The sequence below is a fragment of the Ursus americanus genome, chromosome 19 (genome assembly GCF_024610735.1).
Source record: "Ursus americanus isolate L20-20 chromosome 19, mUrsAme1.1.p, whole genome shotgun sequence".
Taxonomy (NCBI): domain Eukaryota; kingdom Metazoa; phylum Chordata; class Mammalia; order Carnivora; family Ursidae; genus Ursus; species Ursus americanus.
In genome coordinates, this window is record NC_142145.1 from 48,724,692 (window position 1) to 48,741,728 (window position 17,037).

Genomic DNA, 17,037 nt, shown 5'->3' on the forward strand with positions numbered 1-17,037 from the left:
TATGGGACATTTTATGGTTGTTTTAAAACGTTCCTTATCATAGTCAATGGTGCTTTAAATAGGGTTGCAGTTAATCTTTGGATAGATCCATGCTTATTTTCTCAGAATAAATTCATAGAAGTAAAATCAGTGGGTCAAATTTATGCATAATTGACAAACTACTCTCTGGAAAAGTTGGATCAATTTATACTCCTGCCAGCAGTGCTTGAGAGCACATAATTCCTGGGACATTTGATAATACAGCATAGTAGAATATAAAAAAATCATTCCAATTTGGTAAATTAAAAATGACTTTTAAATTTGTATTTGTAGGACCATTTGTGCTACGTAGGATAGGTTGAAGGAATAAACATAAAGTACATAAATGTAAGGAAATAAACACTATCATGTAATTTTCAATGGAAAGTATAGGATACTGGGATAACTATCCATTTGCAAAAAGAAAAATTTTGTGCAAATTTGTTGGCCATTCATATTTCTAACTTTGCAAAATTGCCTTTTTTTTTTTTTTGAGGGGTAGCCCATTATATACTTTCAAGTTGGGAGGGGGTTAGGGATAGCTTAAGTCTCTAAGGAATTTGAAGGCAGGTTTCCACAACCTTGAGGGGGCTAGCTATTGTTGAAAAAATGTCACTTATTACCGTCTAAGAAAACCTTAGTCATGAGACCCTTCAGATGTATATCGGTGGGCCATATGCTTGGGGGGTTTGAAGATAAAGGAAGTTTCCAAAGGAATTTTTATATGTTAAAGTAGCCTTACAGGATCCTGGGGGATGGGTGTCAGGATAGGATTCTCTTTTGCCCTTAGCAAAGTATTAATATCGAGGCAACTGAGTCCCTAGAGGAATGTCGCTCTGCTGTGGGCTGAGTGGTAGTAATGGGCTGTAGATAGCACATGGGCTGTCAGTGGGCTGTAGGTAGTAAGGAAAAAAAAATTTTTATTATGATATGTTAGTCATCATACAGTACATCATTAGTTTTTGATGTAGTGTTTCATGATTCATTGTTTGTGTATAACACCCAGTGCTCCATGCAATACGTGCCCTCCTTAATACTGTTCACCGGGCCAGCCTATCCCCCCACCCCAAACCCTCAGTTTGTTTCCTGGAGTCCATAGTCTCTCGTGGTTCATTTCCTCCTCTGTTTACCCCCCCTTAATTTTTCCCTTCCTTCTCCTAACGATCTCCCTACTATTCCTTATGTTCCACAAATGAGTGAAACCATATGATAATTGTCTTTCTCTGCTTGACTTATTTCACTTAGCATAATCTCCTCCAGTCCCATCCATGTTGATGCAAATGTTGGGTTATCATTCTTTCTGATAGCTGAGTAGTATTCCATTGTCTAATAGACCACATCTTCTTTATCCACTTGTCTGTTGAAGGGCATCTCGGCTCCTTCCACAGTTTGGCTATTGTGGACATTGCTGCAATGAACATTGGGGTGCATATGGCCCTTCTTTTCACTACATCTGTATTTTTGGGGTAAATACCCAGTAGTGCTATTACTGGGTCATAGGGTAGCTCTATTTTTAACTTTTTGAGGAACCTCCACACTGTTTTCCAAAGTGGCTGTACCAAATTGCATTCCCACCAACAGTGTAAGAGGGTTCTCCTTTCTCCACATCCTCTCCAACACTTGTTTCTTGCCTTGTCAATTGCAAAATTGTCTCTTTATATCCTTTACCAACTTTGCATGTAGGTGTGATTGTCTTTTCTTTATGGATTTGTAAGTTCTTTATATAGATATATTTTTTTATGTTCCAATAAAACTTTATTATGGATAGTGAAATATATTTTCATATAATTTTCACATGTCACAAAAATATTCTTCCATTGGTTTTTTTCCCCTCAATCATTTAAAAATATAAAAACTATTCTTAGTGTACAGGCCATACAAAAACAGGCAGTAGGTTTGATTTGGCACAGGGACTCTAGTTTGCTGATCCATGAATTATTAGAGGGGATAAAGAAACCAGAAATAATAATCATGTATAAAAATAAATGTACATATTTCCTTTCCTTCTCTTAATTTCTTTTCAAAAGATATGTGACTAAAGTAAAAATTATGACATTGTTTTGGTGGTTTAAAATGTGCCCACAAATTCTTTGATACTCCTATCTTCAAAAGACATATGCTGTACTTAATGACTCACTTTTTTTTCATATGAGATATATATATGTATATATCTCATATGAGATATATATGTATATACATATACATATATTTGATGTAAGTGTAACTTTATTGTCTTTTTTACAGTGTTATATTAGTTTCAGGGGTATAAACTCAACACCCCAAAACCAAATAATCCAATTAAAAAATGGGCAGAAGACATGAACAGACGTTTCTCCAAAGAAGACATCCAGATGGCCAACAGACACATGAAAAGATGCTCATCATCACTTACCATCAGGGAAATGCAAATCCAAACCACAGTGAGATATCACCCAATATCTGTGAGAATGGCTAAAATCAACAACCAAAGGAAAAACAGGTGTTGGCAAGGATGCAGAGAAAAAGGAACAGTCCTTGTGCACTGTCAGTAGGAATGCAAATTGGAGCAGCCGCTGTGGAAACAATATGGAGGTTCCTTAAAAAGTTAAAAATAGAACTACCCCCATGATCCAGCAATTGCACTACTGGGTATTTACCCAAAGAATACAAAAACACGAATTCAAAGGGATACATGCACCCCTATGTTTATAGCAGCATTATTTACAATAGCCAAGCTATAGAAGCAGCCCAATTGTCCATCAACAGCTGAATGCATAAAGAAGTGGTATATATATACAACGGAATGTTATGCAGCCATAAAAAAGAATTAAATCCTGTCATTTGCAATGATGGCGATGGAGCTAGAGAGTATCGTGCTAAGCGAAATAAATCAGAGAAAAACAAATACCATATGACTTCACTCATGTGTGAAATTTAAGAAACAAAACAAAGGGAAAAAAAGAGAGGGAGGCAAACCAAGAAACAGACTCTTTAACTACAGAGAACAAACTGATGGTTACCAGAAGGGGGGGGGTGAGGGATGGATTAAATAGGGATTAAGGAGTACACTTGTCAGGATGAGCACTGGGTGATGTAAGTTCTTTATATTTTTGAAAAATTGAATTCCTTAGTTTTCATAAACTATGGCAATATTTTCCCCATGTTTCATGTGACATTTAATTTTATTGGTAATTTTTCTTTTAATACAGAGAAATTAAACAATATTTTAGTCAATTTCTCAATCTCTTCCTTTTTGGTTTCTTTCAAATTATCAGTCTTTCCTTTCCAGTCCTAAAATTATTTATATATTTTTCTAGTATTTTTGTGATTTATATTTAAAAATTTAGTCCATATCAATATGTTTGATGTTGTTGTAGGATAAGAAAAAGAATCTAATTTTTCTTTCTTGTGCAAGTGGATAGTCAGTTGTCTTAGTATTCTTTCTACTGGGAATTACATAATAGTCTTTATTTCTTTATATTTATATACTTGATATTCATTCCTTTGACCTAGTATTTCACCAGCACCACACTGTTTTAATTGCTGCAACTTTATCACATTTTTAATACCTGTGGCACAACCTTATTCATTACTTATTGCTTTAAAATGTAAAAAGATGATACAAATAACCTCTTCATTTATTTGAAAATTTCAAGAAAATTCAAGAAAAATTGTTCAAACTACTGCCTTAAAACTCATATTTTGTTGAATAATCATATGCTTTTATGAAAGCTGATGCTTCTTTTCCCTTTAATAATAACGGTAATTATACAGTAATAACAGGGAGGCCAAATGGTAGTAGAAAGCACAGTAACGTTGGAAACAGCTAGCCCTGGGCTGGAAAGCTGACTTTGTCCATTGTTAGCTGTGTGCCTTGGCAAGTTAATTCACTTTTAAGGGTCTTAGTTTACCCATAATAGTACCTTATCTACTTCCCAGGGTAATAAAAGGATTAAATGGGACATTGTTTGCTAACACAGAGCTTATCACTGCTATCAGAGGAGGATCTATTGTTTGCAAAACATTTTTATATATATCATCTCTTGTGACTCACGAAACACTTGACTCGCTGGCAATCATAAAGTTTCTGTGGTATTGAATTACATGATGATTTAATAAGATATGATGATGATGTTACAGTTAGTAAATGGTGATCTTATAAGTAATATATATTTTTTTAACTTAAACACATCACTGAAACTTTTGCTACATTCTTAGGTATGAAATCATTTTTAAATAATGATTTAGGATGGCAATATTTTTTACCTTTTCAACAATTTGGTATGTATAAATAAGGATACATGCATTATTAACGCACATATTTTTAGAAGCATATCTATTTTGTAAAGCAAAGTTGGTAGTCTAACTTCACCAGTTGGTATTGTGTTAAAAGCATTTGATTCCTATTATATGAGACATAATTTTTAATTTGAAAATTAATAAGAAATCCATTTTCTTCTTAGTTGAGTCAAGTCACAGATTAAAGGTCATATTAAATGAGTAGTTTGTATTATAACAACTCTAGAGAAAATAAATGTGTAAACCAGCATAATATACTAAGGTCATTAAGACTGTCTGGAGTCATTGAGAATTGAATTTGAATCGCTGCATTACAGAGATTCAAGTTGTGTGATTTTGGGTATGTTACTTAACCACTTGACCCTCAGCTTCTCATCTGTAAAGTGGAATAATAGTGTCCAGAAAAAAGATTGTTTGAAGGTAAAGGAAATGACTCTAGTCAAGTATTTAGCACAGTATGTGTTCGCTAGATAGTTATTACTGCTGTTATTAACTGATGAGTTGCAAAATCATGCAGCCCATTGGAAGGAAGAATTTAAAAGTACATAAAGCAATAATAATTGAGGCTTTAAAATAGTAAACTCATGGCAAATATAATCATATTCTAAGCAGATGAAAGCTTAAAACAAAATCATGCCTGTGTATATTTGCGTGGAAAGAAAGATTAGTTACTTTGCAGAGTTATGATCATTACCACAAAGTGCTAATAATAAGGATAATGAAAAGCAAATCTCCAAAATTATTACAAAGAAATCTATATTTGCATATAGATAAGGCTGAGTCTAAACCAAGAGGACAGAGGTTTGATGCTATGAACTCATAGAAGATTATCCTGTTTTGATTTACACATAAAAACCTTGTTTTATTTTGCACACAGATCTTCCTTCCAACATTTTCAGAAGGTGTCACAAAAACTCATTTAAGATATTAGGTTTCCTGGATCCTCTCCAAACTTTTCTTCCTGCAATTAAGCCTTATATGATCAGAGGATTTAGACTGAAGTAGAGAGAAGATTTTCTTGTTTTTGTGTTTTAAGAGGACATGTTCTGGAAGTCTCAGGAGAATATGGCAAATGCTGCACAGTGAAGTCTGGGGTATATATTTTTGGTACCCAGTAAACAAACTTTCAGACAATAAGGTCTTAGAAGAGCCATATATGTGAGATAGTTGAAATCATCCAAACCTGAAGCAAAGATTAGATCCCAGTTTTTGCTTCTTGAGTGTCTGCTTTGTCTTAAAACAATTGACAAAATTTCTTGGCCCTGTGAACATGCAATTCTGTTCTTGAATTAGAGAGAGATGCTTTTGCTCATGTGGCTTGGAAAGGCTTCCTGGTTGTTTTCACAGTGTGTGAAGCACTAAATTTTGAAGGTCAGAGAAGTCGTGACACATTATTGGTAAGCTCATCAGCTTCTTACTTCATAGTGTGTTCAGAGGGGCATGATGCAGGCAGTCCAGTAAGTGATGGTCATGATGTTCTGCTGCAGAACATTTGGGTTTCCCTACAGGTGTAATCGGTATGAAGTGAGTCATTAGTCATAACATTTTCTGGAAGAGTCAGAAGAGAAAATTTAGAGTGAAATTGAATACAGTTTGTAATTTACTTTTGTCACTGATATGAGGGAATGATGTTTTGCATCAAGCTTGTTCACAGAAAAAGCTTACTATAGGCTGGTTCTTATGCTAAGTAGTGTCTAGAAATGAGTAGAATGAGAATATAAGACTTTTCCAATCTGATTTACTATTATTTATACTAGGAATTTATGAAGATGCTGTGTGCAAACATGTCCTTTCATATGGTTAAAAAAAATCAGTGAGGGTAGGAGATGGGGATGGTAGAGGTACAGGGCAATGGGGGAGGGCAACACAGCCATAAAAGGAAAAGTGAACACATGGAAATTACATGTAGGATGTGTAGCTATGCCGGAAGGAAAGTGGTAGAAATATCCTTACCCAAGGGAACTGAGTCTTGCCTGTGCCAGGTATTTGCTTTGGCAAAGACAGATATTTCTAGTGACCAGAAAAAACAATTTGGGCAACTCTTAGTTTGACTTGTAGCTAGGATTCACCATTTCAGACCAAAAGTTATGTTTTCATATCTTAAGGACAAACAGGACAAAAGCAGTTAATACATTAGGGGATTGAAATTCAGGGCCTTTGATCCTTTTCAACAAATATTTTCAAATAGCCTGTGCTGGGTAGCTGGAGGCATAGCCCCAGAGTGATGCCTTCTGTCCCTCCTGTTCTCAGAGAACGTAGGAGAAACCTCTACCACTGGGAAGATTCCCGTTGTTGCACTAGCTTTTCTAACTAGATGTGATTTCAATCTAGTCTAGTCTGTGCCAATCTTTGCTTCCACAGCCTGGAAAGAAACTTTGCTGCCTGGGAACTCTACTACCTCTGGTGAACGTTGTGGGGGCAGGGCGGGGTTGTCTGAAAGGGTACTAGAAATTCCTTTGTGTTACCTGTTAATTGGAAGTTCTAACTTTTGGGTCCTTTCTTTATCCCCTTCCTCTTCTCCCCTGTCATTTTCAGTTATATACAGGATATCTGAAAGTTTCTCTCTTGCTCTTAACCTCAGTCGCCTTACAATGTAAAAATTTGTTTGGGAGAGAAACAGGGTGAAAGCAGGATAAAATTGGAAGGCTTTCCCCTTTGTCGCGCCCTGCCTTGCCCCGGCTCTCCTCTCACTCTCCCTCCTCTTTCCCCTTCTCGAAGAAAGGGTGCTTTAGTTGAGGGTCCTTCCGATACTCCGAGCAGGCCCCAGGCCTCGCTTTAAGCCAGATCGATGCCTGCATTTGCCACGAACTAGTCAGTACCAGCCGCGGGTTCGTTCCTAAGTGGCCTCGGCCGGGACACCTCATCAGTGCTTGTCGGGGTGGCTCCAGGCCTTTCCAGCTCCGCATTTCTACGTGATGCACCCCTCTTCTTCGCCGCTCCCCAGACACAGAGGCCCCTCTCCACCCCGAAATCAGCTTTAACACTCTGAGTTAGAATGTTCCTCGACGTTAACAGCAAATACTCTCATGGAGGACTTGCGGGTAGTTTTTGGTCTTTGAGACATCGGATGCCAAGTATTTGCCTCCAATCCAATAGAAAGGAGGAGGAGCCTGTGCTCTCGCTCGAGGATTTGGCAAGGTGGGGATGCAACCACACACTCCCAGTTTTGGAGCCCCGTCCTCAGCTTCCAGTTCCTCCCCTTCCGTAGCATTCCCGGTATCCCCGGGGCTCAAGGACCCAGAGCCAGAACTTTTGAGAATAGGAAAGCTTCCTTTCTCAAAGGACGCCAAATTCGCCTAATCAGAGACAGTCAGTAGCTCGAAAGATCTGTGGGATCGTCCTATCCGGGGTTCGATTCCACCAGGCAGCTGCGGGTCAGGGCTGGGCGGGTCTTTAGATTGTGCCGAGCAACGGCTGGGTCTTGCAAGCTTGATTTTCTGAAGGTCAGTAACTAAGAATCTCAAAAGGATTTCTTTGCTTCGTCTTTCACTTTCGTGAATGGGTTCAGGCCTCAAGGCCGTCAATTTTGGAGAGCTGGGCCCCGAGTCCACGCTGAGTTAGGTCTTGAGTGCCTAAGCTGAGCAGAGTGGTAGTGGCACAGCCCTTGTAACCAGGGCACAGTTAAGAGTCTTGCGGGTCATGGAGCCAGTAGTTCCCTCACCCGCCCCCGAAGTTAATGGTGTTTGTGGTTTTCCCTCTGATAGGCCATGAAGTCAACATTCTCCCCACATGGTGGCTCCCTTTACTAAAGTTGAATAGTGACTTTGTACAGGGAGTCTTGGAAATTTTCAAATATTTCTACAGATTGAACTCATTTCAGAATTCGCGTGGGAGGGAAGAGTAAGGATTTTAATCGGGTTCACCTTTGACGCGAAGCAAGGCGGAAGACAGGAAAGTCACAGTGGGTAATAGCTTTGGGCGCTTTAGTAAGAAAGACGTCTCTGCTTGATTATCCGGTTGGTCGTGTTCACCGCGGGCTCTTTGTGTGCGAATTTACTCCGGAGGCAGAGATGAACACGAAACACATGCATGTAAACAATCCAACATAAATAGGCGAACATATGCACTGGAGACAAAGAGATACATCCCCACATAGATGTGGTTCATAGCGCTATTGCAGGCAGGCAATCTGGAGCACCCCCAGGAATAAACCAAGAAGAAACGAGTAGCTTCTGGTCATTCATGGCTAGGAATGAGCAAAACTTTGTCTTCTTGAAGGAAATATTAAATCTTAATAAGAAAGTAGCAAAGGCATTCCGAATGAGAAACATTACAATTTTGTCATAGAAAAAAGGATGCAGAACTAATATAGCTTATTTAAATGTTAGCTCCAAATTATAATAGGAAATATTCCCACTAAATTGCCATTTCCTCTAAGTTTTGTTTAAGATCCAAATAATTAAAATGCACACTAATGGTTATTGATGATTCTATTTCCTTTGAGCAATAAAAAGAAATAGACTTGATTTTCTCTTACTGGAGTAGAAATTTAGGAATCTTCTTAAATTGCCCAGGGGCTTGAAAGCCTCCGGGTGGCTGTAGTCTTCTCTTATTGCTTTCCTCTTCCCACGTCATTTTCAGCTAAAAAAAATTTTTTTTAACGGTTCCCAATGGAGGGATTCCCGTTAGAAACCCTCAGCAAGTGGACTTGTACTGGGAATCCTCATGCTTTCCCAGTCTGTCTGTATTTCCCCAAACAGAACTCAAGTTGTAAATAAAGGGGGGAAATATATTTCTCACTCCTAAATTCTTAAAATTTCAATTTTTGTGGAAAATACAATTTAACAATTTCAATCTTTGAGATCAGTAAGAGCCACAGAAAGTGTGAAGGTGTTCAAATAGGCCATCTAGAGATCTAAAAACCAGGACTAACAGGAAACAGAATGCTCTTTACTCAAAAGTAGGAAGGGTCTGACTGTTCTCAGCATTAAGGGCATTCATGGACACTGCAAAGGGGGAATGTATCAGAACAGTGGGGAGACTTGGACAATGAATTTCCACATTAATAGTATCAGTGCCAAATCTTCAGATTTAGAGACTCTGGTGAAAAATTAAACCAATGGCAATTTTCAATGTTGGTTGCATTTGCGACCAGAGTTCAGCACTCAGAGCTTGGACAGCTCCACAGGCCACAAACCGGACGCAGCTTTAACTCTAATCAATCTACTCATAGCCAGACTGTCAACGACAGGCAGACTCATTAGCAATTTACTGAAAATCCTCCAAGACTTCCCTTTAAAAACAAAACGACTTCCACATTTAATTGTCTATCTAAAAGAACATACGCAAGAAATTAGGAGATCTAAATTAAATTTATTAATAGGGGAGCTTGATGGTGCTTAATTCCAGAGACCAGAGCTCTGATTGCTGGGGCTTGATGAAAAGTAAAGAGAAATCATAGGGACATAATTAAAAACATGACTTTCACCATCCTTGAAATTCTATGAATTCTTTACCCATCCTTGAGAAATGGGTAAAACTGAAAACCATCAAAATAATTGCACTTCTTAAAAATTGGACTGTATGAGTGAAAGGTGTTTATGAGAAGTCGATGACTCCGGATCTTATCATCCAAGAGGACAGCACAGAATAGTTAATATGTTCCTTGAGGGACTAGGATGCTGACGTCTTTTTCTGATACCCGATCATTACGTGACTGAAAAAAAAAAAGGAAGTCATTCCATGAATAAAAATCGGAGCGCAACAGTGCAACAAAATATTCTGTACTTAAAGGCCATAGGCAGACAGATGTTGACAAGGAAGGCTCTTCTAAAACCACGTTCAGATAGATTTCTGCTAACTGCACATATAAATAGGAGCAGAGGGCCGGTCACCTCTGTAACCACCGGCAGCAGCACCAGCAGAAGCCGCAGCTTCAGACGCAGCCAGAGGGACCTGAGAGCAGAGAAGACGCTGCCGACTTGCACAACTGCCTGACCGGGCAGTTCCAACAGACGCCGGCCGAGCTGCGGCCCTCCCTCTTCCTTCCTCTACTTCTTTGACTTTCCCTCTTTTCCTTAATCACTTACTTCTTTCTCCTGGTGGACTTAGGCCACTTTGTCTCCTACCCCCACTTTAGCTCCTCGCCTCCTCTTTCTTCCTTCTCCATCTCTCTCCTCGCCCCCTTCTCTCGGTGTCACGCTTCCTCCTAGTTCTGTGCGTCTGCAAACTTTTGAACAGAATACTGGCCTCAGCAAACAAGTCCTCCAGCTCCTCCTGCTGATCCTGCTCATTCCTGCGGCTTCTCAGACACTAACGCCAGACGGTGATGCCTCTTGGGTTGTGACTCCAGCGCAGAAACTTGGAGGAGCCCTTTGCCCGCCGTCCTACTTGGCAACAAACCCTCTCCTAGCAGCGGTAAGAGTTGAATGATAAGGGGAAAAATATCTTACCAAATCAAACGACTCATTTGACTGCTGATTCTTTCACCAGCATCAGGGTACGAGTTAGCTTTCCTTTGCACCAGGTTTGGCGAGTTATCGGGCACTAGGTATATACATATATATTTTTTTCTAACTATAGCGAGAGGGAAGTAGCAGGGCGCGCACGGGCTGTTATTAAGCGGTATTCAACACTGGGAGCCGGAGCTTTGCTCTGTCCCTCCCCCAGCTCGGGGAGTTTCTTGGGGTTGGCGGGTGAAAGGCCCGGGGCGTTCTGACAACTGTGTGCCCTCTTTTCCCTTCTGCGCAGAATGACCATGTGTAGTGGAGCGAGGCTGGCCCTCCTGGTCTACGGGATAATAATGCACAGCAGCGTCTACTGCTCACCTGCCGCCGCAGGACTCCGGTTTCCTGGAATCAGGTAGGTGCTGGCCGCCCGGGCTGAGCTGAGGATTGGCTTCCCCTAACATTTCCTCGTGGTCGTCCTCCTGCAGTTCCGCGGTCCCGGCTATGACCATCTCCCCACCGGCTGCCAGGACGCCGCTGTCAGCCTGGGTCGAGTCTCGGGTCCCTGGCCCTGGCCCTGGCCCCGGCTCAGCGCAAGGTCCGGGCAGGCTCCACTGCGTCTCAGCGCCCCTCCCCCAGCCCGCTGCAGCCTAGGGGCCGGGGTAGAGCAAGGGAGCATCAGCGGGCTAGAGAAACCTCCCCTCCCCCAGCCCCGCCCGCGGTAGGGGGCAGGGCCGGGCCCGGAGCTTGACTTCTTTTCCCCATTCTTAGCTTGAGTTAGGAGAACTTCTTCTCTGGTGCCCGCACCCAGGTTGGAGGGTTGAGCGTGAAGCTCCCGTGGACTTTGCTTTGTTATAGCTTGTTCTGGACTATCGGGGCGGGGTCTCCCTCTCTCTCCTTTGATCTCCCTTTCACTTCAATTCGAATTCTTTCCCCTGGAAGAGCTTTCTTTCAAGTGATACATTTTCCAACTGCAATTTGAGTCTCAGACTGTCTTGGGGAGGTGGAGTGTTGGCCGGGTATGGTTGAGGAGAAGCGATTTGAGAGAAGGAAAAACAAGAATGAGTCTGAAAGGAAGGGGGAGAAACGTATGAAACGGATGTAAGGAAGGAGGAAGAGAAAGCAGGCAGGCAGGCAGGACCAGGACAACCCTGCCCGCCCGAGGCTGGAGTAACCCTGGCTTTTTTCTTAACCCCTGATTTCTAATCGGTTGGCACTGCCAGGTTCCTTACGCAGTCCCAAAGTCCCGGGGCGGTCCGCCAGAGAGTGGAAGCTCCCTTTGCAGCGCAGCTTCCGCGCTCCGCGGTCCTCCCGGCTCCCTGCAGCTAGGAGCGCGCCTTCTGCCGGCAAAGCCGCTTCTCGGAGCCGCGCCCAAGAAAGGTCGCCTTTAGGGACCGCTGACCATTGATCTGGGCGGAGAGATGGGTTCTGACTTCAGTATTAGGATTCCAGCATCTGGGCACGGGGCAGGGATGGAAGTGGCCAGAAAGACCCGGGGACTCTGGGAGGCTGGGCTGTAGAGGAGGCACGTCGCCGAAGAAGGGCTGGGTGTGGGGCGGACGGAGGGATGTGCTTGCCTTGTCCTTACCTCTCCACGGATGGAGGAAAGGCGAGCAGAATAACGAAGTACGACTCTAAACCCTACTGGAGAGCGCTACTTGCCCTGGCCGCGTTCCGAGTCTCTTCCGCGGCCCAAAGCGAGAGGCTCTTGCGTTTTAGCCCACCTCTCCCCGTCCTATATCAAGGATAGAGGCGCTAGGAAAGGGGGACTTCGAGACCGCGGCGCTCCTGTAGGCTCTCGGTCCTCTGTTGACCCCTTCCCTTTTCGCCGCCCCAACATCCCTAACAGATTAGCGCGAACTATTTATTTAGCGGATTTAAAAGCCTTATTTCACTCCCAGCAATTTTCAAAGTTCCGAGTGCCTGGCACTTTCCTCGGGCGAGGAGCACCATAGTGCGCGGAAATGCCACAGAATGAGCCAGGGCCAAACAGGCTAAGTTTAGGGGCATCTATTATTCATGTTCCTGTCAGATCCACTCCCGCCCAAAATAGAAGTCGGAGGTTCTCCGTGACCTACATCTGTGCGGGAAGGGCTCCCCTGGGCTCAGAGGCTGGGTGGGGGTGGCTGGCCGAGTTGGCCGCAGCACACCCCACCCATCCACGCTCCCTCCGGTTCGCTCTGGGCCTCCCCTATCGGGTCTTCGCGTTGGCCAGCGTCTTGTCTCTGGGAACCTTTCTCGTCCCAGTCCGTGGCTGCTTATTTGGGGTGGCTCAGGTGCCAGGCCCATGGGGGGGGGGTGTAGATCCTTTTCGGTGGCCAGGTGTACGGGGTCGACAAAGACGTCTCGGCTTCCCAGGGCCCTGCAGGGCGACCCTTTATCCTCGAGAGGACGGATCGGAGAGCAGCTTGGAGGGATGGGGAATTTCTCTTGGGTGTACTTTCTTTCGCCGTACCTCTATCCCCCTCCCCCGTCCCGGAAGAAGTGGCAATTCTCCGTGGAGGGACCTTTAGAAAGAAGGAAAATCAGTGCGGGCCCCTTTCTCTGGGTCCTTGCAGAGCCGGGGAGGGACTTGTACTGACCACTCCTTCTGCCCCCCGGCTACTCTGGCAGGCCGGAGGACGAGGCGTACGACGAGGACGGAAACCCGCTGCAGGACTTCTATGACTCTGACCCTCCCGGCGTGGGGAGCCCCGCCTCCGCGCTGCGCGACGCCTACGCGCTCTACTACCCCGCAGAGAAGAGGTACCACCCGCGCGGCCTCCGCTACGGCCCGGGACTGAGGTGGCGGGAGGGGCAGGGTGGTGGCCCACCGAATATGTTGTTTTTCATAAAAGCCCTCAAGCCGCTCTTCTTTCTGGCTGGTACCCGTGAGAGCGACAGAAAGTTAGTAGCGGGCCGGTCTGTGTGGCCACAAGGGTCGCGTGGGACCAAAAGGTCTGTGGCCCAAGGAGTGGCCGGGAGTGCGCGCCCCAGCCAGACTCCATGCCTGCCATCCCTGGAGGGCAGCAGGAACTCCGGTTCCCGGCAGTCAGTCGCGGGAACATCCCAAAAGAGCAATTTGCGAGTTCTGTGCCCGGGGGGCGGGGGGCGGGTGTTCCCGTCAGCCTCCCGGAGCGCGGAGGCGCACGCGTGCTCAGCTGGGGGCCTGGGGCGGCCTCTTGGGGACAGAGTCAGTGACCCTGGGCGCTCACTTTGCCTCCCCGTTAGAGATGTCGCCCAAGGGATCCTTAACAAGGCCTACCGCAAAGTACTGGACCAGCTGTCCGCCAGGAAATACCTGCAGACACTCGTGGCCAAGAGCCAGGGGTAAGAGTTTGCGAAAGAGTTAAGCGGCTCAGGACGGCGCGCGCGCTCCGGGGTGGGTGTCCGTGCGAGCGCGCGCGGGGTGGGCGGTGCCACTTCTGCGTCCGTGCGTGCGCGTGGGCTCGAGGGTGCGTCTGCGCCGCAGGGTCTTCGGGGCCAGCCGGTGGTCACAGGCGAAGATTCTGATGTAGCACCTTAAGTTTGGCGAGACAGTTCTGAGCGGCAAGAGGCAAGGAGGGGGCAAAGAAACCGGGGAGTTTGATCCGTTTTGAATTAAAAAAAAAAAAAACAACTACAATAGACTCCATCCCTCCCCTCTCACCGCCCCCCACCCCGAGTCACTGAAAACCTTCGAGCTTCGCGGGACGATTTGCTATAATTTCCTCTAAGCATGACTGCTTTTTTTTTTAACCATTTCTTTTACTGTAAATTCAAATCGAAGCCAACAAATCTTCAAATTTGGGCAGTTAGAGAAACAGTTCTTGCGCGTGCCAGACAAACCCAGAACACAGGGCTTGCGTGGAGCATCTCTCAGCAGAAGGCAACATTTTAATAAAGCCCATGGGGAAACAGATTACATTTTTCGCAATGAATAATTCATGAGATGAAAAATGTTGCCTACAGCCTGTCGACTTATATTATTATCATCACGTTTTTCAACTTAGCGTGTGGAAGGGGAGGAGTGCTCATGTCTGACTAGGAATTGCAGGATCGATGTAAACTCCCAGGCAGCAGCCAACGTGGCACTTGGGGCGTTTTGGTCATTTTCTCCGTACGTGGAGGGGTGGGTGGGAGGGGTCAGAGGAACAGTTAGGACAATTTAGCGCAAAAGCGCGGATGTTCAAATCTCAAAGGGCAGCATTTGGAGACAGGTTAGGCGTGAATCGCGCGTGCACTTGGCCCGGACCTCATCCCGGTTCCCTTCTGTAAGGATTTAGTCCAGGAAAGCCTCGGTGGGGAGGGCGGAATAAGGGGTTTCCATCACAGACCTCCCTACAGCTGCTTACTGGCAGAGGAAGGCGGCGCGGTGGGCAGTGAGAGCCGTGCCTTCCCTGAAGGCTCCCGCGTGGGGTGGGGCGCACCTGCTCCCCACAGCTATTGAATCTGTGTCTCCCGCCCCGCCACCCTCTTCCCGACCCCTTTCCTTGCAGTGGGAACCTAGGCGGCGGCGCGGAGGACGACTCGGAGCCTCTCTCCAAGCGCCACTCAGACGGAATCTTCACCGACAGCTACAGTCGCTACCGGAAACAAATGGCTGTCAAGAAATACTTGGCGGCCGTCCTAGGGAAAAGGTATAAACAAAGGGTTAAAAACAAAGGACGCCGAATAGCGTATTTGTAGCGATGAGTTACCAGCTACCTTGTGTATACAATCCTGACACAATGAAAAGTCACTTTCCCAACTGACTGAACAGTCATAGCTCATGTGTTCTATCCAAACATGTATTTATGTATGAAGTAAAGCCATTAAATGAATATTTTGATAATAATATTGTTTTTTCTTTTTACAAAGCACTAGAGAATGCACAGATATACTTTGTGGACCAATTATTGATATATATATAACAAATATATATATATTAAGAATATATATAGGTATAATAGACAGCAGTTCATACAGAGTGTGCACAAGGATTGAAAATTCGCCTGAGCTGTTTATGTTTTTATATAAAATAAATAGAAAAATAGACAATCATTGTTTTGAATATTACTCCTATTTTTGTAAAATGGAATTAAAAGGATAGTATTTTTATCCACGACAGGCCTAAAGATATTAATACTGACCATTTCCTACTGTACATAATGATGCCCTGCTCCAGGGAGATTTGGAGGTAATGATTTGGGAGAATTGCTGAAGGGCATTTTTTCCTACTGAGTCTCTGGGGCAGGCTGCTACAGTCCCAGCTGAACTCAACTAGGACTGTCCCCTTTTGTCCCCCTCGCTGGGTGGCAATTCCAATACTTCTGCTTTCTTTGATTCTACTTTTATGTGTACTTGTCTCTCTTCAGACTCTCAGCCCAGAAGGAAATTTTCCTGATAAAAGCAACAGCTCAATCCAAATTGTGCTTCTCCCCAGAATTCACACCACTCCCTGGGGGAAGTGTTGGTAGGTCGTACAGAGAAGGGAGACTTGGTAGAAAAATCTCCCTTTTCTGTACTTCCAGGAAACTCAATATTCCAAGGTTAGGGCAATTGGAACAGAGTGAAGGAAATGTAGGTATATTGGAAGAGGCAGAGCATAAGGCAGTCAGAGGAGGATCCTGGAGAGGGACTGGTTTGGAGCTGCCCCAGGTCTGGGACTCTGAGGGTAAGCCGAGTCCCACCTAGGTCCCCTGCCTGACTGACTTTGGGCGCTGGATATTGGAAATGGATGCAAAGTACAATGTGTTTTTCTCCAGTGCTGTCAATGCTTCTCATCTTGTGAAATGACCAGGATGCTTCCCTTTGAACCTGGCTCTGTAGGAGCCACCCTTTTCTTTTGTGATTTTCTGAAGACTCTTTCCCAACCTCTTGCACTGTTGAAGTACCGTTTACCATTTTTCATTCATTTCTCTTAAACTTGTGAATGCTTCTTACTTTTTTTGTTGTTTGATGCAAGCACTTATTGTAAAGTTTAGGAACCCCTGTGTAGTTACCATTAAGTAATTATGCACTAAATATGAACCTTTTGTTTCTTGTTAATTGAGTTTGTAGGTAAAATGTATTTTTCTACATTATGGCTTATTGCTTAGTAAAATTTATTTCATAAAACCAACCTTTGTCATATTAGAATGTGTAGTGTTCACATGTTGCTCAGTTTTACTAACTGATAAATCATTTAAACCTCATCTTCATATGTATGAGTACTATCTTATATTTGTGGTCAAGAGTGAGGTAAGCAAGCTCCAACAGACCCTGAGAACCTCCCCCTTGTATCCTTTCTTGGCTACAGAAAGCATGTCTGTCTGTTTCCTATCACTTCCTTGAACATGTGAGGAATCTCTATAAACAAAAGAACCTTCACCCAGCAACCAGATCAAGCTACAACAGGCAAACCAGCCAAACTCCC

At 44.2% G+C, this 17,037-nt stretch overlaps 1 protein-coding gene across 4 annotated transcripts in view; it reads left to right on the forward strand.

The window, feature by feature from the left end:
• Nucleotides 1–16,743, forward strand: part of ADCYAP1 (adenylate cyclase activating polypeptide 1) — a 66,133-nt gene extending 49,390 nt beyond the window's left edge. Inside the window, exons 4-8 of one of the 4 annotated variants that reach the window (XM_045781941.2) lie at nt 2,263–10,653; nt 10,987–11,097; nt 13,296–13,427; nt 13,893–13,991; nt 15,140–16,743. In XM_045781941.2, the coding sequence (XP_045637897.1) occupies nt 10,988–11,097; nt 13,296–13,427; nt 13,893–13,991; nt 15,140–15,329 (531 nt within the window). In that variant the 5' untranslated portion in view covers nt 2,263–10,653; nt 10,987 and the 3' untranslated portion in view covers nt 15,330–16,743. The remainder of the gene's footprint in view (nt 1–2,262; nt 10,654–10,986; nt 11,098–13,295; nt 13,428–13,892; nt 13,992–15,139) is intronic. The other 3 variants (XM_087869943.1, XM_087869944.1, XM_087869945.1) reach the window with 3 other exon arrangements.
• Nucleotides 16,744–17,037: the final 294 nt, after the last annotated feature.